The following is a 25,848-nucleotide window of genomic DNA, read 5'->3' on the forward strand; positions in this document are numbered from 1 at the left end:
CGGACAAAGTTTTGCTTTATCAAACTGTTGTTTTCTCATGTGTCTTTTTTTAAAAAAAATAGTACTTCTTAAGCATTTACTGTGTTAAACACCTTTCTAAACCCTAGGGTAAATACAGATCAATCAGGGCACACACAGTACCTGTTGCACATGGGGCTCGCAGGCTAAGTAGGAGGCCTTTCCAGACTGAGCCCCCTCCTTCCTCTCCCCCTCTTTCTCCTCTCCATCCCCCCGTCTTACCTCCTTCCCCTCCCCATAGCACCTGTATATATGTATATATGTTTGTACATATTTATTACTCTATTTATTTTACTTGTACATATCTATTCTATTTATTTTATTTTGTTAATATGTTTGGTTTTGTTCTCTGTCTCCCCCTTCTAGACTGTGAGCCCACTGTTGGGTAGGGACTGTCTCTACATGTTGCCAACTTGTACTTCCCAAGTGCTTAGTACAGTGCTCTGCACACAGTAAGCGCCCAATAAATATGATTGATTAAGTAGGGGGGAGACCAAGTATTGAATCCTCATTTACAGATGAGGAAACTGAGACACAGAGAAGTGAAATGACTTGCGCCAGGGCACACAGCAGGCTAGTGGCGGAGCTGGGATTAGAACCCAGGTCCTCTGATTCAGAGGCCCATGCTCTTTTCACTAGGCCACGCTGCCTCGTTCTCTCTTCTAGACTGCCAGCTCCTTTTGTGCTGAATTGTTTTCCATGGACAATGCCTCTCCCCTTCAGTGAGCACGGTTCTCTTACATTTCAGTGTTCGACAGATGAAAGAAACGTCAAGTCACCTTGGCAGGGGGCATCTAAGCAAAGGGAATTTTCCCATTTTACTTTTACTTTCACATTCACATCTGAAATTTGCTTTTGTCCGAGGCGTTCATTATTTTTTAACCCCTTTGGATTATTTTGTTTGGGTGCGGAGGCTCAGTTAATAGACAAAGGAGTTAGTACTGTGTTCCTCTTAATTGCCAAGAGAGGTGTGGAGGAGAAAGCACAAGAACTGAGCCAAAAGAGAACTGGAGAGGCTGCTAAGTCAGGCTTGATCCTGGAGGCTTAGAATGACTAAGACGGGACAAGGGAGTTTAGAGGTGAGGGCAGAAGGTTCTTCTGTTTGAACCTCAAAACTGCTACTATTCTTGGTCTCCGCTTGTCCAGGGATAATGAACTGTTGATAATCTGCACACAAAGTTTTGCCCGCAGATAATAAGTGCACATTTCAATGTGTCCTTTCGCAGATGCAGGAGAAAGCAACAGAAATTTACTCAACGTTCTTGTCGAGTAAAGCTTCATCGCAAGTCAATGTGGAAGGGCAGTCCCGTCTAAGTGAGAAGATTCTGGAGGAGCCCCACCCTTTAATGTTTCAGAAACTCCAGGACCAGGTAATGGGTTCTCTCCGCCCCCCTCTCTCCCGCCATCCACCCCTCCCGCCCCCCAAGGAGAATTCAAAGGGAGGACTCAGCTGTTAATGCTGAGCTTTTCCGATTCATCCCGTTGAAATCCACCCAAGTCGGGATTCAGTTACTGCAGTCCCTCACGGACCCAGATCTGTCTCCCAGGCCTTGGCTTGGCCCAGGGAAAGATGGGTGTTGATCAGCTTGGGGAAAAGATCTTTCCCTCCTCACCTCCATTTTGAGTCTCCTTCTGGAATATCCCAGCATATGTGATGGTGTCTCGTATGTATGCGGTAATAATTATTGAATTTGTTAAGCGCTTGTTATGTGTCAAGCACTGTTCTACATGTTGGGGTAGATATATGTGCATCAGGTTGGATACAGTCCCTGTCCCGCGTGGGGCTCACGGTGTGTCAGAGGATGAATTTAGTCCCCATATTGTAGATGAAGCATAGAGAAGTGAAGTGATTTGCCCAAGATTATGCAGCAGGCAAGTGACAGAGCTGGGATTAGAATCCAGGTTCTCTGATTCCCAGACCTGTGCTTTTTCCACTAGTTTAAGCTGCTTCCCAAAGCGCATGCAGAAACACAGATCCCAGCCGTGCCCAAGGGCGTCTGTCCATGTGTGACCCGTTGAATCGCAAGACCCCTTCTCTCGCCGTCTCTAACACAGAAGTCAAGTTAGACCTAGTTTAGAGTGAGACTAGTTCAGACTCAAACCTTGTCCGTTCCCTGAGCATGGTTTGAATTTTGGTGTAGGTAGACATCCGTAGTCCACTCAAGGTCGGTGAGCAGACAGGCTGGCTAGATTCATCATTCATTCAATCGTATTTATTGTGTGTTTACTGTGTGCAGAGCACTGGAGTAAGCACTTGGGAAATAAAATAAAACAATGGTCATGGCAGTTCAAAACCTATGGAGGAAGAGGACTCCAAACATGGGACTTTTGAAATTCTATTTTTGGACCTGGATTATAGGTGAGGCACACCAGGCATTATCAAAGAGATACTGAATTTAGTTCTCCCTGTTGACAAGAGGGAAAGTCCAGGGGCATATCCTTTCTTTATTTTTTTTTTAATATGGCATTTGTTAAGCACTTTACTGTGTTCCCGGCACTGTGCTAAACACGGGTAGATACAAGTTAATTGGGTTGGACACAGTCCCTGTCCCATGTGGGGACTCACAGTCTTAATCCCCATTTTACAGATGAGGTTATGGAGGCACAGAGAAGTTAAGTGCCTTGCCCGAGGTCATACAGCGGACAAGTGGCGGAGCCGGGATTAGAACCCAGGTCCTCCGATTTGCCGGCCTGTGCTCTCTCCCGTAGGCCACACTGCTATCCTTCTAGTGAGGAGGTTGAAACAACCTTCCTTGGTCCCCGCGTGTAGTCTGCTGTTGAGACGGATTTAAGCAGCTGCCAGGAGGGGCTAGTCTTCTTATTCAACAATAAAAAATGACCTTCCAGGGTGTAGACGTGTCAGCTACGTAATTAATATAGTGGCTCTCTGAACCCTGCGATCGGCTTTCACTCTTCCTTGGACTATAGCCACCTTTCCAAGGAAATGTACGCACTTGTATCGTAACAGGGTCACTGCAGAATCAGGCTTACAGTCTTCCATATGGTCCTTAGTCTCGATTCATTCAGTCATGTTTATTGAGCTCGTACTGCGTGCGAAGCACTGTACTGAGCGTTTGGGAGAGTACCATATAACTATAAACAGACACATTCCCTGCCCACAACGATCATCTCTCTAAAGCGGTGAATATGTCCTTACATTGTCTTTGTTCGTTTGGAAATAGATGCTTCTGTTGGTCGGGCAGGATGTGAGTGTTTAAAGATCAACGTTGGTAGGGTTGGGTTAGCTGTGGGTATCTCCTACAGGGTGGCCATTTGGACCACCCTAACATCAGCATGTCTCAGTGGAAAGAGCCCGGGCTTCGGAGTCAGGGGTCATGGGTTCAAATCCCGGCTCGGCCATTTGTCAGCTGTGTGACTTTGGCCAACTCACTTCACTTCTCTGGGCCTCAGTTCCCTCATCTGTAAAATGGGGATTACGACTGTGAACCTGATCACCTTGTAACCTCCCCAGTGCTTAGAACAGTGCTTTGCACATAGTAAGAGCTTAATAAATGCCATTATTATTATTATTATCATCATCCTCTCTCCGTGCAGAGTATTCCCGGCCACGGCTGAGGCTGGAGCACGTCAGTCAATCAATCAATCATATTTATTGAGCACTTACTGTGTGCAGAGCACTGTACTAAGCGCTTGGGAAGTCCAAGTTGGCAACATATAGGGACAGTCCCTACCCAACAGTGGGCTCACAGTCTACGTCGTGGTGGGATGGGCGGCCCAGGAGAGGGAGGGAGAAGCAAGTATCTGGGAGTCAGAGGACCCGGATTCTAATCCCAGCTACGTGTCTGCTGTGTGACCTTGGGCAAGTCGCTTCACTTTTCTGGGCCTCAGTTATCTCATCTGAAAACTGGGGTGAAGACTGGGAGCCTTTTGCGGGAAAGGAGTGTGACCAACCCAATTATCTCGTATCATCCCAGCGCTTAGTACATAGTACTAAGCAGAGTAAGCACTTAACAAAAAAAAAAAGGAAGATAGAAGGTGGGGGTGGCCTCAGGATAAAGGCCAGTCCCGGCTGATAGTCCAGGTGATGGTGTGCTGCTGCTCTTCTTTCTTTCCACGGTGGGCCAGCCAACGTGACCCACATCCGACTTGAACCTATATCATGATGCCAGTTTTCCGACCCCATCCATAACTTTGCTCTGGGTACCCACAGGTCAGGTGAGGGGCAAGGGGGGCTGTACCCCAGTACTCAGAGTCAATAGTTGGTACCTAGGGTCCCAATTATTACACCAGTGAAAATTGGTTGGAAGGGCCCATGCAGATTCACATGAAATCTAAAGAAGAGCTGAGGACTGAGAGATGAATACCTGGCCTATTTTTCATCATCATCATCATCATCATCAGTCGTATTTATTGAGCACTTACTGTGTGCAGAGCACTGTACTAAGCGCTTGGGAAGTACAAGTTGGCAACATATAGAGACAGTCCCTACCCAATAGTGGGCTCACAGTCTAAAAGGGGGGAGACAGAGAACAAAACCAAACATACTAACAAAATCAAATAAATAGAACAGATATGTACAAGTTAAATAAATAAATGGAGTAATAAATATGTACAAACATATATACATATATACAGGTGCTGTGGGGAAGGGAAGGAGGTAAGATGGGGGGGATGGAGACGGGGACGAGGGGGAGAGGAAGGAAGGGGCTAAACTCTGTAGAATAAAAAACTCTGCAAGATGAAGGCAGCCTACAGTTGTGTCCGCAAACAGTAATCAAAACTGAGGAGCAGTGTGGCCTAGTGGAAAGAGCGCTGGCCTGGGAATCAGAAGGACCTGAGTTCTAATCCCGGCTCCACCGCTTGTCTGCTGTGTGACCTTAGGCAGGTCACTTCACTTTTCTATGCCTCAGTTGTCTCGTCTGTAAAATGGGGATTAAGACTGTGAGCCCTACGTGGGGCAGGGACTGTGTCCAACCTGATTATCTTGTATCTACCCCAGTGCTTAGTGCCGTGCTTGGCACATAGTAAGCGCTTAACAAATACCGTTAAAAGAGCACAAAACTGAAACTAAACAAAGTAACTTTGAGCCAGTTCTTTAGGGGTGACTTCACCGAACCTCAAATCTTTACAGATGCTTAGCAATATGTGCACTTAGCAGAGGGCTTTAGCAATTAGTAAGCGCTTGTGAAATATTAATTATCCTAAATGTGGAATTGGAGCATAGTGTTGTCATTACCACCACAGCTAAGCAAACAAACTTTAAAACCTCAGTTCAAGCCCTTAGTTAAGGGCAGAGGAAAAAGAAAAAAGAAATGGGCCTCAGGGGGGCACAGGCGAATGAAAATAAAGCAGTTTTAAATAATTCTAAAGTGAGTTGTAAATGGAGGGTCTTGAGTCCTGTTTCACTTCTCTAAAGCTTTGTTTCTGCATCAGCTTGGTTATAGGGTTAGCCTCCAAAGTGTGCTTTCAGGATGGCTTTAGTTCTTCTTCATTTTCTAGAGGCCTCCTTCTCAAATCCTGTTTTCACAAAACAGGACTTGTAGACTAGGCTAAGCTCGCTCTGGACTTGGAAGCTCGCAGCGGGCAAGGGATGTGTCTACCAACCCTGTTATATTGTAACTCTCCCAAGCGCATAGTACTCTGCACACGGTAAACACTCAGTAATTGCCATTGATTGACAAATGAAACCAAGAGGCTGCATCTGTTTATTGTTGTATTGTACTTTCCCAAGCGCTTAGTTCAGTGCTATGCACACAGTAAGCGCTCAGTAAATGCAATTGAATGAATGAGTAGGAAAGTAAAAGCAGCTTCAGCAACTCTGTGTGGTGTCCCTTGGCTGCATGGAAATGTCTGTCTCCTCCTCTAGACTGTAAGTTCCTTGTGAGCAGGGAATGTGTCTACCAACCCTGCTGTATCACGTTCTCCCAAGCGTCATTTAGTACGGTGCTCTGCACACAGTAAGTGCTCAATAAGTACCGTTGATTGATGGCAGCTCAGTCCCAGAAAAGTACTCCAGCGCTTAGACCAGTGTGTTGCACATAGTAAGCGCTTAATAAATACCATCATTATTATTACTCCGCGATCTCATTCTCTCTACATTGCCTCAACTGAGAAGTTGTACATCGAGTCACTTCTTCATCCTAGTAGCAGTGCCCATGGCGTTTAGGTTAGCATTCGGTGGAAGGTCACTCTGTGGCTCTAAAACCCAATGTTTATAGCTATATTTCGTAAGACCTTAAGACTGGAAGCACCTTGAGGACTGGAGATGCATCTACCAACTCTGATATATTGGATAATAATAATAATTACGGTATTTGTTGAGCGCTTACTGTGTGCCAGGCACTGTACTAAGCGCTGGGGCGGATACAAGCAAATCGGGTTGGACACAGTTCCTGTCCCACGTGGGGCTCGCAGCCTCAATCCCCATTTTACGGATGAGGTAACAGAGAGAGAGAAGTGAAGTGACCTGCCCAAGGTGGAGCCGGGATTAGAACCCATGACCACTTGACTCCCAAGCCCATGCTCTGCACCGTGCTGTACTCTTCCAAGCACTTAGTACAGTGCTCTGCCCACAGTAAGTGCTCAATAAATAGCAGTGATTGATTGGTATTTCATAAGGTGTATGATGCATGGTATGTATGTATGATTGGTAGTTCATAAGGTGTATGATTTCTTGACTGTGAGCCCGCTGTTGGGTAGGGACCATCTCTTTATGTTGCTAACTTGTACTTCCCAAGCGCTTAGTACAGTGCTCTGCACACAGTAAGTGCTCAATAAATACGATTGAATGAATGAATGAATGAATGAATGCAGAAACTTAGAAATGCCTAACGGCAAGGTGTTGTTTCCCTCGCGCCTTTTATCATCTGCTGAGGAAAATCAACCAGTCAATCAGTGGTATTTCCCGAGTGCATACTGTGTACAGATAAATTGCCTTCCTTTTTTGAAAAATAGCATTTATTGAACGCCTACTTTGGGCAGAGTCCTTAACTAAGCACTGGGGAGGGCAAAGGTGATAATTAGATATGGACCCTGACCCCCTGGAGGCTCAGAATCTAAGGCTATATGGGCATAAAACACCATAAGAAAACAAGGTCAGTAAAAACAATAAAATGTTCAGTACAGAAAAGGGAGCCGATTTGCAAACTCCTCACCGCTTTGACGGGACCATCGAGAGTCCAGCAGTCACGACAGCCACACTCGCCCCAGCATTTCAGATGTTTGCAAAGCTTTTTCCCCCCGTTTGCCCGGAGACGGAAAGACTCCGTGCTTTTGGTGGGGAGGGGAGAAGTCACCTCGAGCCCTGACCCTCCTGTGGTGGAGAAGCCAGGGACACAGAGCGGTTTCTTTCAGTAGCTGCATTGGTGACTGGGCGTCACGTGTCTTGTGATAATAATAATAATAATGGCATTTATTAAGCGCTTAAAGCACTGTTCTAAGCACTGGGGAGGTTACAAGGTGATCAGGTTGTCCCACGGGGGGCTCACAGTCTTCATCCCCATTTTACAGATGAGGTACCTGAGGCACAGAGAAGTTAAGTGACTTGCCCAAAGTCACACAGCTGACAATTGGCGGAGCTGGGATTTGAACCCATGACCTCTGACTCCAAAGCCTGTGCTCTTTCCACTGAGCCATGCTGCTTCTCTAATATAGATAGAAATATCTATATCTATATATAGATATAGATATATCTATCTATATATAGATATAGATAGATATATCTATATTAGATATGATAGAAATGCGGAAGATTTTCCCTGATTTTGTCTTGGTTCCTAAAGTGATTCAGCTAGAAAATGTGTGGCTCCGTGACAGGAGCTATGAGTTATGGTCACGGTTTCGTTGGCCTCTGGGTTAACCACTTCACTTCCCTAAGTTTCTGTTTCTTCACCTATAAATGGTCTGGAAATGGCAATTATCTTACAAAAATAATGATAAAGTTTTGAAATATTAAACTGGCCACGTTATCTAAGCACAACTTTCCACTTTTTAAAATGCGAACATTTTATCCCCTTTTAACATGGAGATAGTGATAGTCAGTTCTCATACAACGCGCCCAAAAACTCACACTGTGATAGGCAGTGTTTTCCAGAATGCAACGAAAGCATGGTAGAACCAACTGTACATCTATCCCGTTTGCTTTATAAGGCGGTTATATTTAATTACTAAAGAATAATGTATTAAATTAGATTAAAAACTTAGATTGCCAATTGTGAGCCCCAGAGGATCAAGAATCATGTTTTCATTGATTTTTCTGTTATCACCCCCGTGTTTAGTACCGTGGTTTGTCCAGGGTAAGTACTTAATAAGTGGTAGTAAATAATCATAACAAAAATTTTAAAACCTATGAAAGCTACTCGTAATTTCTCTGCGGTCAGTCCTAAGCAAATGTAGAATTTTAATTTTTACAACTGCATTTTCCTCAAGACTTGTATTTCTCTCTTAATTTCAGTGTTTTAGAAAAGCTCCAACGTCTGTTAATCAGTCAATCCTAGCATAGATTATTGAGCATTTATTGAGCACCCGCTGTGTGCAAAGCACTTGGGAGCGTTCAGTATAGAAACTGGAATACATGATCCATACCCTCACATATCGTACCATCTAGCAGCACATTAAATATCTCAAATTCCCGAATATGTCAGTTATTAAAGGGGACATTTACAGTCTCTAGACTGTAATCTCATTATGGTCAGGAAGCATGTCTGCTACTTTCGTGGTACTGCAGTCTCCCAAGTACTTAATACAGTAATCCGCACATAAAAAACACTCAATACCATTGACCGAGTGATTAAAAAGAGAGCAGGGATACCAATTTTCCTTCCACATGAATATTCTGGAGGATTTCCTTTACTAATCAATGGCAGTTTTCAAAGATCTTCTTTAATATGAGGAACCTAGGTAAGAGATAACATTGTACTCATTTTTTTTTGCCTCTGGAAAAAGACAGTGGAAATCAGTGCATTCATTCATTTGTTCAATCGTATTTATTGAGCGCTTACCGTGTGCTTCCGTGTGCCACTGTACTAAGCACTTGGAAAGTACAATTCAGCAGTAAAGAGATACAATCCCTGCCCGCACTGGGCTCACAGTTACCATCTCTGTTTGAGGAGTCTCTGTGTGTGTCTGACATGGAGACAGAGAGCTTTACCATTCAGTCCCGATAGCAGATATGGAGAGGGACAGTTTCAAAGAGAGCTATTAGGGTCAAAAGTGCCCTGGATTCTTGCTGAACATTTTAAAATCAATTTCCGGGTAACTGAGGATGTGAATTGAAAGAGGTTTTTTTTTTAATTCTTCCAGTGGCTCATCATTAATTATGGTCCAGTAAAAGTCTCCTTTAGCCATGCTGAATGTAACAAGTTGTCCCTCTGCAAACTGATGAGAGTTTAATGAGTTGTTGCTAAGGAAATTCCTTACCCTTCTGTAAGTACAGATTTTTCTAGCCAGACCGCTTCTCGCCATCTTTCCATATAAGCACACATGCACCCTGCAGAGAATGCCTGCGAGTTTCATCCGTTCCCAACTACGGGGACAGTAAAGAGGAAGCTAATTTCACTTCTGCAAAGTTTAGTTTGCGTATTATCCTATCTGATGCAATACTCAGTCCAGCCAGGCACAAACAATCAGTCCTCGGATTTACCAGCAAGATTGGTTCATGAAAGCCTGTGTCTTAAGTCGAAACGTCAGCCAGAACTTATTTTCTCTTGGGAGCGCTGTTATAAAAGGGGGATTGATTGATCTCTGAACCAGGGCCGGTTGCTTCATGTTTTTCACTAAACTTGGAATTACGCACTCGATCGATTATAGACGAGTAATATAGCTCATCTACATATGAAAATGGTCCTATATCGATATAAAAACACATAAAAAGTCGAAAGTGGAGGGTATAACTATAGTAAAGTACTACACTGTACAGTGTTTCACTCTTATTTACGATTGATCTAATAAGCTAAGACATTTCAGTGCCCCCTCCCCGCCTCGTTCTCCTTCACTTTTTTAACCAAAAATGGACTCTTGGGTAGGTGTGATTGAGTGAGGTTTCTTCTTTAGACTTTCCCTCTTCTAGACTGTGAGCCCACTGTTGGGTAGGGACTGTCTCTAGATGTTGCCAACTTGTACTTCCCAAGCGCTTAGTACAGTGCTCTGCACACAGTAAGCGCTCAATAAATACGATTGATTGATTGATTGATTCTGACCCACAGCTCCTGGGTGGTCATCATGGGCAGGGAGTGTGTCTGTTTAGTGTTATAATGTACTCTCCCAAGGGCTTAGTCCAGTGCTCTGCACACAGTAAGCGCTCAATAAATAGGATTGAATGAATGATTGAATGAATGAGCACTCCCTCCCTCTCCCTCATCTGAATCTGTATCCTGTATTCTCCCTTTTCCCGGCCCACCCCCTGCTTGCTTTCTTTACGAACAACCCTCTTCCCTGGCAGGACCACCACACGCGTGGGAGCCAGGCCGGACTGGGGCAAGGTTGTGGAGCCTCCTGTGTGGCAAACTGCAAGGGTGGCGAGGGCATGGTGGGGAGATGCAACAATTTGAGAAAGGGAAAGAGGAGTAAGGCTATTGAAAAGCCGGCCTGGGAATCAGAGGACCTGGGTTCTAATCCCGGCTCGATAACTCGTCTGCTGTGGGCAAGTCAGTTCACTTCTCTGGACCTCAGTGACCTCATCTGTAAAATGGGGATTAAGACTGGGAGCCCCATGTGGGACAGGGACTGTGTCCAAGCTGATTAGCTTGTATCCAGCGCCTAGCACATAGCACCGACAAATATACCATTTAAAAAAAAAAGGGGTGCGGGGATAGGGTGGGAGGAAGCAGGGGAGGGAATGCCCCTGAAGCCCAGCTGAGTTGTAAATTTGGGCACCGTATCACAGAACCAAACAACATGTTGATCGGAGTATTTGACTTTACTGTTAATCGAAAAAACATTGGAAGCGCCATTCCCCGGAACTTGATGTCATAACTCGAGGATTGCACAAATAGTTTGTACTAACTAAAGATCCCATAAAATGGCAGGGGACAGCGCAGAAGTCCTGGCGTAATTGGCGACTTCTTCATTAATACCGTAGATTGGTGAAAGGGTGGGGTGTTAGCATCGGTCGGTGGGTTCGAGGAGATTCAAAAAAAGTTCTGAAAGTGCAGCTTTTCAACTGAATAATTCCAGGAGCAAGTAGGGAAAAATCACCCATAAGCCCGTGCTTAACATGATGAAAGTTTCCAGAAAGAAGATCTATCGAATAAGAGATTTTTCTCAAAAAAAAAGAAAAATTGCCCAGAAAGGGAAGATTGTACCTGTGGTTGAAGTTATTCAGCAATAAACAGACAGCAGTATAGAGGAAGGGGGAGAAAAAGGCCTGTCCATCACTGCTTATAAGTCAGCAGAGTATCCATTATATAAAATGCTTATTAGAATAGGGTTGGCACAGGAGGTGTCTTTCTCTTGGCATTTTTGCTTCCTTGCTTAGGTTTCCATGAATGGCAGGGTAGATATCTGAGGTTGATAGAGTGCTTAGAAAGGCAGTGGGTTCCTGGTCTGCTCTTTTAATATACAGTGCTCTATCCTGAATTAACGTGGAAAAGATGCTAGTACTCCTGGGTAGGACATGTTTGGTTGAGGTATATGGAATCTGGTTTAGAACCAATTATAATGGAACGTGGGACACTATGCATTCACAAATGTGCACACATTCATAAGAAACTTGTATTTACCAAGCTCAGGGTAATAGCAAGGTAAAGAGCAGATTTTTACTCCAAGAATGACAACTGCCAGGCTATCTTACAGGAGTATTTTACTCAGAAAACACTGCAAAATTGTCCCATACAAAGTAAGGGAAATTAAATTCCTTTCATTCTATCTCAAGGATGGATCTTGGGAACTATCACTTGGTCGTTGATGTAAACATTTCAAATTCCCAGAATAACTTTTTGATCTTTTTCCAGACAAGAGGCGAGGAGAAAAATGAAAATGAAAAGACATAAAGTATTTATAAACCAGAAGTGTTTCTCTATCAGCTGTCCATATGGGTTATGTGGGGTCAGATTATTTGTCAGGGCACAATACCGTTTGTAGCAGAAGCTGAAATCTCATAGCTCATTCATTTTGGCAAAACATTTACAACTCAGATCTCTCCTTTGGGTGCTGCCAGCGTCGAGTAGCTAAGTGTCTTCAGACAATTCTTCATTAGCAGAAAAGCTGTTTGAAGTCAAAAGTTTACATTTTTAATTCTTGGACTGTTCTCAATCTTAAATTCTCTCTTTTCCTGTGAGGCGCATCCCAATCTCCACATCAAAAGGAAACAAATCAAATGCTATAGTGGGGGAAAAAAAATCTCCATCTGCATTTTGTACAAAACTAGTCTCGTTTGTGCCCGGGCAGTTACTACAATCCCACCATTGTATGGGGATTAATGTGGAGTTGGGGGTGGGAAGTAGGGGAGAAAAGAAGGCAGATTTTTAAAGAAACTTCTAGATTTCTAGAACCCCAGCTTAGATTGGTTTGTTTACTGGAACTTGGCCTACCTGCTTTCAGGAAACCTAATTTAGAAATTAATCATGGTTGGGGGTTTTTTTGGTTGTAGTTTTAAAATTTTGCATATTTCACCTGAAAAAATCCCCAAAATATGGGGGTTTGAATTTGTTGCATTAGTTAAATAACTAATGTCTTTTCTCCTATGAGCAGCCAGCTGATGTAATCTAATCAATCAATCAATCGTATTTATTGAGCGCTTACTATGTGCAGAGCACTGTACTAAGCGCTTGGGAAGTACAAATTGGCAACACATAGAGACAGTCCCTACCCAACAGTGGGCTCACAGTCTAAAAGAATCTCACTCCCAATATTTCATAGAAAGGACGCCCAGATTCTTGCAGGAAAGAAAAGTGCATTTTACATCTTACACACTTGTTTTTAAACAGTTGATATTTTATTAGGCTTTGGCTACTCGGGACTACAGGGAGGTTTCAGTTTTGAGAACTTTTATGGGGAAGTTCATTTTAGTCTCCTTGTTTTACCTGAGGTGTGAGTATGCATCTGAAAAAAAATAATATTCAGAAGAATTAAATAGAAAAGAGTTGCTCTTAATTTTAGTGGGTTATTTGGGTTTTCTTAGCTTTGCACAGTGATCAGGGATCTATGAATCCCTGGTTAAAAAATCAGAAAGTCATCCTAAGTTCATATATTGGCAAAATTGCCCAGCCTTTCTGTTGGATGGGAGACTGATGGGTAGAAAATATGTTAGTTTATGATGAAGAACAGTTGTGTGGAGTTGCATGTCTGTAGTTAAGGATCATTTCCCAGTTGCCGTAAAGTTTCCAGTCTCCAGCTGCTCCTAGGGTTGGATTCCATTGCGGTAATGTTAAACAATTTACATTCCAGGCACATGTAGCTCACAAATAACGTTTGGCCCAAATCAGAAACCCGTCTGTGCCACAGAAAAGGCATAATGCAGTTTTGCTGCCAGTTTGATTTTCCGGTCAATCTGGGATCTGTTTCCTTTACTTTCTGCTTCCAGCCTTTCCCTGTGGTCAGTTCCTCTGGGCACCATTCCCTCCCTAGCTCCTATCTCTGGGCCTACTTTCTCCCTCCCACTTCTTTACATCCCCTCCCAGCTTTCACTCCGGTGACTATTGGAATTCATCACCCCCCTCGTCCCCCTCTCCATCCCCCCGTCTTACCTCCTTCCCTTCCCCACAGCACCTGTATATATGTATATATGGTTGTACATATTTATTACTCTATTTATTTATTTATTTATTTATTTTACTTGTACATTTCTATCCTACTTATTTTATTTTGTTGGTATGTTTGGTTCTGTTCTCTGTCTCCCCCTTTTAGACTGTGAACCCACTGTTGGGTAGGGACTGTCTCTATGTGATGCCAATTTGTACTTCCCAAGCGCTTAGTACAGTGCTCTGCACATAGTAAGCGCTCAATAAATACGATTGATTGATTGATTGATTGATTGATCACCGACCCAGCTGGATGCTGTGTTTTGCACCAGCCCAAGTCTAATCAAGGACCCACGCAGATGAAGACTCCAAGATTAGATCTAGGCTCCTTAATGCAGTCGCAGAATCATGCCATCACCCACTTGAGTGCCAGAGGGGAAAAGGCAAGCATGGTAATCATCACAGTTGGGGGCATAATTAAGTCTAATGATCGGTATTAATAAATGGAATTTATTGAACACTTACCATGTGTAGAGCACTGTAATAGTACAGTGCTAAGCACTTAGTACAGTGCTCTGCACACAGTAAGTGCTCAATAAATACGATTGATTAATAATAATAATAATAATAATAATAGCATTTATTAAGCGCTTACTATGTGCAAAGCACTGTTCTAAGCGCTGGGGAGGTTACAAAGTGATCAGGTTGTCCCACGTGGGGCTCACAATCTCAATCCCCATTTTATAGATGAGGTAACTGCGGCACAGAGAAGTGAAGGGACTTAATAAGAATAAGAATAATGGTATTTGTTAAGCACTTACTATGTGCAAAGCACTGTTCTAATCAATCAATCAATCATATTTATTGAGCGCTTACTGTGTGCAGAGCACTGTACTAAGCGCTTGGGAAGTACAAGTTGGCAACATATAGAGACAGTCCCCACCCAACAGTGGGCTCACAGTCTAAAAGTCTAAGCGCTGGGGAGGTTACAAGGTAATCAGGTTGTCCCACGGGGGAGGGGGGGGCTCACTGTTTTAATCCCCATTTTACAGATGGGGTAACTGAGGCCCAGAGAAGTGAAGTGACTTGCCCAAAGTCACCCAGCTGACAAGTGGCGGAGCCGGGATTTGAACCCATGACCTCTGACTGCAAAGCCCATGCTCTTTCCACTGAGCCACGCTGCTTCTCTTCCTCACTGTACTAAGCTCTTGGGACGGTACGACGTATAGCTGACACTTGTAACGGTAATAATAATGGTTTTTGTTAAGCATTCATTAAGTCATTCAGTTGCATTTATTGAGTGCTTACTGTCTGCCGAGCACTGTACTAAGCGCTCGGGAGAGTACACAACAAGAAACAGACCCATTCTCTGCCCACAATGAGCTTACAGTCTAGAGGCGCTTACTATGTGCCAGGCGTTGGGGTAGATCCAAAATAATTAGATTGGATACAGTCCCTATCCCTCACGGGGCTCAGAGTCTAAGGTATTGAATCTTCACTGGACAGATGAGGAAACTGAGGCACAGAGAAGGATAGTGATTTGCCCAAGGTCACACAGAGAAGTGGCAGAGCTGGGAGTATAACCCGGGTCCTCTGACTCCTGGGCCTGTGCTCTTTTTACTAGGCCACGCTACGGGGCCCTTGGACATATATCATCATCATCAATCGTATTTATTGAGCGCTTACTGTGTGCAGAGCACCGTACTAAGCGCTTGGGAAGTACAAGTTGGCAACATATAGAGACAGTCCCTACCCAACAGTGGGCTCACGGTCTATATACACATATATAAAGGATTTCAGGGAGCAGAAACCACTCTCCAGAGTTTCCAGTTTAAGGAGGGATCGGTAGAGGTACTATCATTCCCCAGGGGCTATTAGATGAGCTCCCATCCCCCCAGATCTTTGAACGAAGCCCAGCCTCACCCTTTCCAGTCTCTGACAAGACCCGAAAATCTCCAGTTGGGGCCAAAGATACCCCAAATAGTGGTTTATTGGTCCATTTGTTTGATGGTTCTCGTTAAGTGTTTACTATGTGTCCGACACACTGTTCTAAGTGCTGGGCTTGGTATCAGTAATTAGGTCAAACACAGTCCCTGCCCCCCATGGGGCTCGCAGTCTTAAGCGAGAGGGAGAACCGGAATTCCCCATTTGACAGTTGAGGACACGGAGGCACAGAGAAGTTAAGTGACTTGCCCAAGGTCACGCAGCTAGCAGTTGGCAGAGCAACCAACAGAGCTGGAATTAGAACCCAGGTCCTCTGACTTCCAAACCCATGCTCTTTCTACTAGGCCACGCTGCTTCTGTTGACTCTATGAAGTCTGTTCTCTCCCAGTCTCCACCCAACTCCGCTCCCACCCTCACAATCAAAATTTACCCCTTTGGAGAAATGAATAAGTAGCAGTTAAGAGTGAGCGGATATTTCCAATTAATAATGCCAGAAACAAATAAGTAGGTGAATATTGAGGTGGCTGATGGATAGGTAGGACTGGGGAGGTAGGGAGAATTCCTGACATGGGAAGTCGGGGGGATGTTCGATAATAATAATAATTGAGGTATTTGTTAACCAATTATTATATGACACGCTCTGTTTAAGCCCTAGTGTAGATACAAGGCAATTAGGTGGGACACAATCCCTGTCCCATATGGGGCTCACAGTCTTAATCCCCATTTTATAGATGAGGTAACCGAGGCACAGAGAAGTGAAGCGACCCGTCCGAGGTCACACAGCAGACAGGTGGCAGAGTGGGATTAGAACCCACGTCCTCTGACGCCCAGGCTCTTTCCATTAGCCCTTGCTGCTTCAGGGCATTATCTCAGACAGCACACATCTCCCACCTGCTCCCTTTTTTAAGGTATTCGTTAAGCACTTACTATGTGCCAGGCACTGTACACGTAGTTGGACAGGCGCAGTCCCTGTCCCACAAAGGGCTCTCGGTCTTAATCCCCATTTTTTTGATGAAGTAACTGAGGCACAGGGAAGTGATTTATCCAAGGTTACTTAGCAGACATGCGGCAGGGCCCAGGTCCTCCACTTCCCAGGCCGGTGCTTTATCCACTAGGCCACGCTGCTTTCCGTTACTCTCCCATCTTCCTGTTAGGTCTCTTAGGCCTGCCAGCGTGCCTGGAGAGGATCTCCCTGTCCTTAGCTTCCAATGTGAAAAAAGAAGAGCAGCTCCATTTGCCGGGCCCGCGGAGAACGAATGGAGGTGGGAGCGGCAGTTGCCAGATGTGAAAAGTGCCTCAGAGGCCTTTGGCTGAGGCCGAATCACCCTGTTGGGACATCAATCAATCAATCAATCGTATTTATTGAGCGCTTACTATGTGCAGAGCACTGTACTAAGCGCTTGGGAAGTACAAATTGGCATCACATAGAGACAGTCCCTACCCAACAGTGGGCTCACAGTCTAAAAGGGGGAGAAGCCATCAAGGCCATCCTCTGAATACCTCCAGACGACTCCAGCTGCCATTCAGTGACAGCTGAATTTGCCTGAATTTGTCGTCTTCATTTGCCTTTCAAATAGATTTTATCCAACTCTGTTTCAAATGAGTATTGGATGTTCCCACCGCCACCGAAGTATTCGCTGAATGTCTTGTTGTGGGCTGGGCTGGCCGGCCAGGGACCCTAAAGGAATAATGGTGGTAATAACATTGATGAAATACTTAAATGTACTGTTTTTAAGTGCTGGGGGGAACACATGGACATAAATTCAGGCACTGTCCCTAGCTCTCAAGAGGCTGACAAACGATGGCAGTATGGGGAGGAAAATGACAGGCTAAATTAGATGGAAATGAAACAACAGTTAAAAAAAGAAAAGTAACAGCCCTTCCTAGTCTCATCACTACCACAGCCCCGACCATTCTACGCGAACTCTCACAGCCTTTCATCACACTCTGTGTGCTGGGAGATTTTGGGCGGGGATATTGGAGGTCGAGGCCCGGCAGTGAGGATGCTCCGGTCCACACGTCGCTTCATTCGTCATGGTATTTATTCGGGGCATACTATGTGCTAAGCGCTGGGGTAGATACTACTTTATGAAATCGGACACAATCCCTGTCCCACATGAGGCTCACAATCTATTTTAGCTCCATTTTACAGATGAAGAAACCGAGACTCAGCAGTTAAGTGACTTGCCCAAGGTCACCCAGAGGGGCAGAGTTGGAACTGGAACATAGATCTCCTGAGTCCCAGTCCCCTTTTCTTTCAGCTAGGCCATGACGTATTTTTTTTGTTTGGTTTTTAAACGGTCTTTGTTAAGCACTTACCATGTGCCAGCCACTATACTAAGCCCCGGGATAGCTACGAACTAATCAGGTTGGACCCAGCCCATATCCCACAGGGGGCTCACAGTCTTAATCCCCGTTTTCCAGATGAGGTAACTGAGGCACAGAGAAATGAAATGAATTGCCCAAGGTCACACAACAGGCGAGCGGCCGGGCCGGAATTAGAACCCAGGTCCTTCCGACTCCTAAGCCCATGCTGTATCTACCAGGACACACAATTTTTCCGCCGAATCCTCCCCAGTAGCTTTGGTCAGTGACTTCTGCTCTACACGGTGGGGCCTGAAGTCCCTCTCCTGCCCCTAATAACAACTGTGGCTTTTGTGAAGCGCTTACTATGTGCCAGGCGCTGGGGTGGATACCACCAAATCAGGTTGGACCCAGTTCCTGTCCCACGTGGGACTCACAGTCTTAATCCTCATTCTCCAGGTGAGGTAACTGAGGCACAGAGAAGTGAAGTGACTTGGCTAAGGCCACACAGCCGAAAAGCGGTCGAGCAGGATTAGAACCCGTGACCTTCCGATTCCCAGGCTCGTGCGCTAGCCATGGGAGCTTCAGGAGGTGGAAACCGTGTTTCTCCCGGACAGCTAAGCATTAAGACCTGGGAGGAGAATAGAAAAGACTCAAAGAGTCAGCATGAGGAAAATGAGCGAAGGTAGATTGGGGAAATGGGATCTATATCGGACGTATCTATAAATTATATATTATAAAGTATTTATATTAACATCTGTCTCCCTCGCTAAACTATAAAGCTCACTGTGGGCAAGGAGAGTGTCTACCAACCCTGTTGTATGCTCCCAAGCGCTTAGTACAGTGCTCTGCACACAGTAAGCGCTCAATAAACACCATTGACTGATTGGAAGCAGTTGAAGTCAGTGTTATTCATTCATTCAATCGTATTTATTGAGCGCTTACTGTGTGCAGAGCCCTGTACTAAGCGCTTGGGAAGTACAAGTTGGCAACATAGAGACGGTATGAAAGGCTGCATCAATCAGTGGTATTTATTGAGCGCTTACTATGTGAAAAGCCCTCGACCAAGCGCTTGGGAGAGTGTGTAGGATTAATCGAAGTGAGCCCACTGTTGGGTAGGGACTGTCTCTATATGTTGCCAGCTTGTACTTCCCAAGCGCTTAGTACAGTGCTGTGCACACAGTAAGCGCTCAATAAATACGATTGATTGATTATTGAGTGCTTACTGTTTGCTGAGCACTGTACCACGTGTTGGGAGAGTGCAGTGCAGTAGAGTTTGTAGATTTGATTCCCTGCCCTCAAGGAGTTTACAGTCTGGGGATGATCTTATTGCAGGAAGGGTTTTAAAGGAAATGTGGGAATTATAGGATGATGGGCCTCATTTCTATACGTGGCAAATTAGCAGAATCTAAGATTAAGTTTAGAATCAACGGTATTTATTAAGCACTTGGGAGAGTATAACAGAGTTGGTAAACATTTTTCCTGTCCACAACGAGCTTACAGTCTAGCGGATCAGTGAACATTTTCAAAAAGCACCATCTGTTGGAATTGTAAAGGGAAATTTTGCCTCATGAATCAGCTGGAAGTTGTCGCTGGTTTTATAATAATGCCTTCTGAAGCGCTGGATCAGCCTTGTTGGGCTTAGCACAGTTGCAGAAGGTAGGGAACTTTTTCTTTTTAAGTTCTCCTGTGAAATAGTTAAAAGTAGATTAGTCCAGGCCAAAGGAGTGCATATTGGATGTTCCAGGGGGGTATCTCTCCTGCGGTTCTAAGCAGTACACACCCCTGACCTTGAAATAGGAATTGCCTGGAGCCATGCTAGGCCTCTGACACTTTGTTTACAAAAATGTAGATCCCCACCGTGGCTTTTCACACTTTTATTTCTAACCCAAACCGACTTTTATCTTACTTCTTTTACCTTCCCTCTGGATATATCTTACTTCTTTTACCTTCCCTTCCTCCCTCTGGATACTGGATACTGGACCCGTGTGGGTAAACGAAGTCTTTTCCAAGAGAGTTCAAATAAATACCCAATTTGTACCTCTCTTCGAAAAGAATTTGTGTTTCACTCACTGGAAGTGTGTGGTGGAGAAAACAGAGATTTTCCTCTCCCTCTCACAGACACCCTTCAAATTAGCATTTTAAGAGGGAGAGTCATAAAGCTGTTTTCCAAATCACACTTGGAATTTTTAATCCTATTTATTGAACCAGCTGAGCATCCCAAAATTTATCTTGGAGGCCCTATTGAATTGGGGAACCGTAAACTTTAATCAGTAATGAATCATGACCGCAGACTATGATTAATCTGGCCCACTTGGATCAAAGAGGAAAGGAAATTTTTTTGTGGGTTCCCCCTGCCACCCAAGATTATTTCCTAGATATTTTCCAGGATGGGTTTACGCGTCAAAGGTGAAATGGAGTTACTAGTTAGTGGGTTCCAGCAGGTTTTATTTCAAATCGACGTTGGCTGTGATTATGAAGTGGGTGAGGCAGTGTAGAGAGATGCAAAGCCCAGGGATGACAAGGCGAAGTGGTATTTCTGAGGAGCGTGGAATTAGAAATCTCCAACAGGGAGGGAAAGAGAAACCAAAGTAAGAAAAGAGCAGCCAGTCTGACCAACCAATCCGTGGAGAAACGTGTCTTATAAAAACGTCCCCCCACCCTATAAATGGGGAAAGGTAGGTTTACAATTCCAGGAATTGAAGGGTTCAGGTTTTTACCCTTCGTTTAGCTCCCATGAAAAGTCTGATCCAGTTCTTGGAAGCCACTTTCCTGCACTCCACTTGACTGGTTGGTGTTTCTGCTGTTGTTCTTTGCATATCGGAGGTACAGACTATTCACCAGGGATGGAGAGTCAACGGAACTCAAAAGCTAGTTTTGGTTCGGTGTCATTTCCAGGTAGCTTGTTTTACTGACAATACGATTAATTAAAATATTCCGAAAAATAAAGTCCCTGCCTTTGTGGGGAGGGAATGTGCAGTTTTATCGTACTCTCCCAAGCGCTTAGTTCAGTGATCTGCACAAAGTAAGGGCTCGATAAATACCATTCGTTGGACTTCATTAACATAATCAACATTACTGGAACAAATACCTAATATAAGCAGAGCAATCTAAGACACAGTCCTGGGATAGATAATTTGCAATAAGATCCGGTGCTCTTTTCCCCTTCAACACAGTAAAGTGCTGGCTCTTTTTTCCTCCCTTTCTTAAATTCTTGGTTCCTTTTGCAGGTAAAAGAGGAAAGGAGGTCTTAGGATGATCTGGGGGGTCTGTTGGGTTTTTTTTGAGGTGGTGGGTGAGTGTATTGGGGCAAGATTGGGACAAAGACTGCAGGACATGGATAGAGTGTGTCGTTTTGTCGTTCCACCTTCAGCTACTCTCTGCCTTTTATCTTTCTCGTTCATTTTACCAGATTTCCTCCACAGTATGTGCTTCTTCCTCTCCACACTCTACCTCCTTATCAGTCAGTTAGTCAGGACTATTTACTGAGCACTGCTGAGTGTAGAGCATTGTACTAAGTACTCTGGAGAGTACAATAATAATACTATAATATAGTTAGTAGCATGCACTAACTGCTGGGGTAGATACAAAATAATCGTGACGGACAGTGAAGTCCTTTATGGACTCACAGTCTAAGGCAAAGGGAAAACGAACAGGTTTTGAATCCCCATTTTACAAATGAGGAAACAGAGGCACAGGGAAGTGAAGGGACTTACCCAATGGCACCCAGCGGGAGATTAGCTGTGCAGCAATATCTAATATATAGTGGGGAGAGGCCAGAGAGTGGGAGACCAGTAGTGGCTGATGCAGCAGTTTATTAATAATAATAATAACAGCAATGACAATGATGGCATTTATTAAGCACTTACTATGTGCCAGGCACTGTAATAATAATAATACTAATAATAATGGCATTTATTAAGCGCTTACTATGTGCAAAGCACTGTTCTAAGCGCTGGGGAGGCTACAAGGTGATCAGGTTGTCCCACGTGGGGCTCACAGTCTTAATCTCCATTTTACAGAGGAGGGAAATGAGGCCCAGAGAAGTTAAGTGACTTACCCAAAGTCACCCAGCTGACAATTGGCAGAGCCGGGATTTGAACCCATGGCCTCTGACTCCAAAGCCCGTGCTCTTCCCACTGAGCCACGCTGCTTCTCTACTGAGCGCTGGGGTGGATACAAGCAAATCCAGCTGTACACAGCCCCTGTCCCACTTGGGGTTCACAGTCTCGATCCCCATTTTACAGATGAGGTCAGTGAAGCCCAGAGAAGTGAAGTGGCTTGCCCAAGGTCACACAGCAGACAGATGGCAGAGCCGGGATTAGAACCCCTGACCTTCTGACCCCCGGGCCCGGGCTCTATCCACTCCACCGTGCTGCGACTGAAGCTTGTACCAGAATTGTGTGGAAAGGAAGCGGTGGATCCAGGAAGCGACGTGAAGGATAATAATAATAATAATAATAATGGCATTTATTAAGCTTTTACTTTGTGCAAAGCACTGATCAGCAAGATTTGGCAACAGATTGAGTGCCAGAGTTTTAGGAGAGTGCGGAGTCAAGGATTGAGGGCTTCTGGGACGGACAGGCTTGAAGCCAATAATAGTTATTATTACTGTGATATGTAGTAAGCTCTTTTTAGATGCCAGTGCTGGGGGAGGCAACAAGGTACAGTCAGAATAAACACATCCCATGGTCCACAATGAGCTCACAACCTGAGTGGGAAGGAGGTCATGATATCCTATTCTCATTTAACAGATGAGGAAACTGAGGCACGGAGAGGTTATAACCTTGCTGAATTGGGTTTATAACACAAGTCTCCTGACCCAGTTTCAGGCTGCGTCCCAATGGTCAGGAGTTTCTGTTAAATATGGACAGGACTAGGTTGTCTTGGGCGGTTTTTGAAGAGGAGGAGGGGGGCGATCCGCAATCTGGGGGTTCATTCTGGGCAATATTTTGTTTCTCTTTTCAGATCTTCAGTCTCATGAAGTACGATAGCTACAGTCGCTTCTTAAAATCTGACTTATTCTTAAAACACAAGAGGATTGAAGAAGAGGAAGAAGGGGATACTGACACCCAAACTGCAGCAAAAAGAGCCTCAAGAATATATAACACATGATCCAGAAAAGATCCCGAAAACTGGCCTGGCAATTTTTTTTTCTCCCACTCTCAGGAAAAATGTTGTACATAACTGCTTTATTTTACATAAGGACTGAAAAGCACCAAATCCATGTGGGGGTATTTGATTAATTGCTTTAAAAATGATTTTTGCCTGATTACCATCCTTGCCTCAGAAACACGTATCCTTGAAGAGGGGTTTTCCCTTGAAAACGTTCAGAATCTCATAGGCTAAAATGCTGCCAAAGAGGCATATTTTGATTTAATGTGAAGCAACCAGTATGTGACTGTAGGATTGCTTTATATTTTAGGCTCTTTCCTTGGTGCACTTATATTTTAGTGTTTTGTTAATCAGTTCATGGGTCAGTATTATCAATCAGTCCTGCACATACCTTGGCATATATTATTTGTAACCAGGGTACTTTGGGATCAGAAAAAAGACGGTCATTGACATTTTCTAAAGAGTGTGTGTGTGTCGGGGTGCGCATATGTGTGAGTGTGTGTGTGGTAAAACCAAAGGGATATTCTCCATAGGCTTGCCCTGCCTTCTGAATGATTCATGACATTTCAGGCAACTGCTTATTAGCTTTTAGGGAGAATACAGGCAAAAAACCCATCCTGACAGAAATAAGATCTCCACTATGAAAAATAAGTAAATGGGAAATAGTTCAGTGTCCCCATAGCAACACGAGTTACAGTGGAATAAAACAGTGGGATTAAGTACATGATGGAAGTAAAGTTAGTGGCGGCAGTTTTCTCTTTTCCTCTGCTCCCTGGGTGTGGACCCTCCAGAGTTGAAGTGATGTGTCTAGCTAGTCATTACACCTCAAACATGGCCCAAGAGGTTGTATTCATTGTAAATCCATGCAATTCCCTGAGACCGTCGTCATCGGATTCGATGCCGTATTAACTTTTCCCCTTTCAGATACCCAGCTATCCAAAATGAAAACTCAATTTATAATTTTTCGGACATCAGCGCTGCGTTTTCTGGTCTCCTGTTTGTCAGCCCCTCAGTAGGAAAAGGGAGGCGTCATTGAATTTTAGGGCAAAAATACAAGCCATAGCTCTGAGCAGAACAGAAAGGATCCTACACGTGTGATCACATACCTAATGAGCCGATCTAACGGCAGATCACGCCACAGCATTTACAGCTAAAGTGAATTCCCTTATCCCTCCTCATTCCCCCCCCCTTATTTTTTTGTCTTTTCATTTTTGTTAAATTCACTAGCTAGTTGTAATTCCATGTCTATGGGATTGGGAAACAGCTACTTTTGTCATCAGGCCATTTGAGGCTGTTTAGATTTCTGCTGTGGAACTCCCTTGGAATTGACTCGAGCTCCTTGCGAGGCAGATAAAGATGACTGAGAGAAAAGTAGGTCTTTGTCCAAAGGATTGGATGACCTGTTAACTAGATTTTTGTCTGTTTGTCTTCACGAGGGGCATGGGATACTTTATGTGGACTCTTGAGGCACTATAAAAAGCTGATTTAAAAATGCTAAGAAAATTCATTTTAGGGTTGCTGAATTCAGGGCTGAGATCTCCAAATACGGGAGAGTATAATTTATTTAATCGCTTTGCAATCAGTAGGGAGCTAGGATATTCCCTGTCCTTATTTACTCTCATTTTAGCCTCAGATTTCCTCGCAATTAGCTTTGGATTAGTTTTTAGATTGCATTGTTGGGAAAGGTCAATTGGGTATTATGCAGTATTGTTGCTATTAACATTTACAAGGCATTGAAGGTTAGAAAATTATGATGTAGCCCTGAAGGAAACCAAAAATTATATATTATCTTGGGAAGACAAAGCAGCCTCAACGTTTCTGTGTGGGTTCTAATTCCAGGGCCTCCACTGGTCTGCTGTGTGACCTCGGGCAAGTCACTTCTCTTCGCCTCAGTTACCTCATCTGTATAGTGGGGATTAAATCCCCCTCCCATGATTTAGACTGAGAGCTCCATGTGGGACAGAGTTTTGTGTCCAGCCTGATCTTTAAGCACCTAACAAGTACCATAAAATAAAAAGAAATACAGGTACTTGAATATGCACTCTTCCCTTCTAATGATTACCCAAGGGAATCAGTCTATTTACTGACTGCTTGCTGTGTGCAGAACACTGTACTAAGCACTTGGGAGAGTAAAATGCAACAATAAACAGATACTTTCCCCACCCACAATGAGTTTACAGTCTAGAGAATCCTGTACCCGCATATAACAAGGGGACCCAGGGTCACCTCAAGTAAGTTTGACTGCAGGCCCCCAGACCCTCCACCTTCCACTGCCCAGAGTTTATATTTTTAAGATTCTCTTCCAGAGATTCACTTTTCCTCCATGGTAACCCTAGGTCAGTTTACCTATTGTTTTGCAACTTAGGCAAAATACTTTCTTCTTCTTTAAGCAATTATACTTGTTTTTTTAAACTGTTTCGTATTCAAGCCTGTCTAGAAGTTACAGATGTCTCTGTGATGGAGGTGGTTCTTTTCCCAGAGAAAGAATTTCATCCTTATCGGTCTCCAGAGGAAAGACTGCAATTGTGAGCATTTGTATTTTGGTGTCATTGTCTTCACTTTCATGGATTTCGGAAAAGATTTTAGCCCCGTGGCTACATCTTAAACACCTGCATTTACATTTTTAAAGGTGACCATAGTTGAGCAATATTTAGTTGAACACAAACATTATGCTACACAGTGGAATTTTTAAAAAATGTGACCCTGGCCAATGAGCTTGTTCTGAGGGCAAACTTCCAAAGAAGTGGATATTTTCCTGCTTTCTCAGCCAGTAGCCCTTCAAAAGTAGTTACTGAGCTCCTACTGTGTGCAGAGCACTGTACAATGCAAT

The 25,848-nt window shown here is 44.1% G+C and overlaps 1 protein-coding gene across 2 annotated transcripts in view; it reads left to right on the plus strand.

Moving 5' to 3' along the window:
• RGS10 (regulator of G protein signaling 10) overlaps positions 1–24,898 on the plus strand; it is a 44,671-nt gene extending 19,773 nt beyond the window's left edge. For both annotated transcript variants that reach the window (XM_038758020.1, XM_038758021.1), the window contains exons 4-5: positions 1,245–1,388; positions 22,872–24,898. In XM_038758020.1, the coding sequence (XP_038613948.1) occupies positions 1,245–1,388; positions 22,872–23,018 (291 nt within the window). In that variant the 3' untranslated portion in view covers positions 23,019–24,898. The remainder of the gene's footprint in view (positions 1–1,244; positions 1,389–22,871) is intronic.
• Positions 24,899–25,848: the final 950 nt, after the last annotated feature.

The sequence above is a fragment of the Tachyglossus aculeatus genome, chromosome 16 (genome assembly GCF_015852505.1).
Source record: "Tachyglossus aculeatus isolate mTacAcu1 chromosome 16, mTacAcu1.pri, whole genome shotgun sequence".
In the NCBI taxonomy this organism is placed as follows: domain Eukaryota; kingdom Metazoa; phylum Chordata; class Mammalia; order Monotremata; family Tachyglossidae; genus Tachyglossus; species Tachyglossus aculeatus.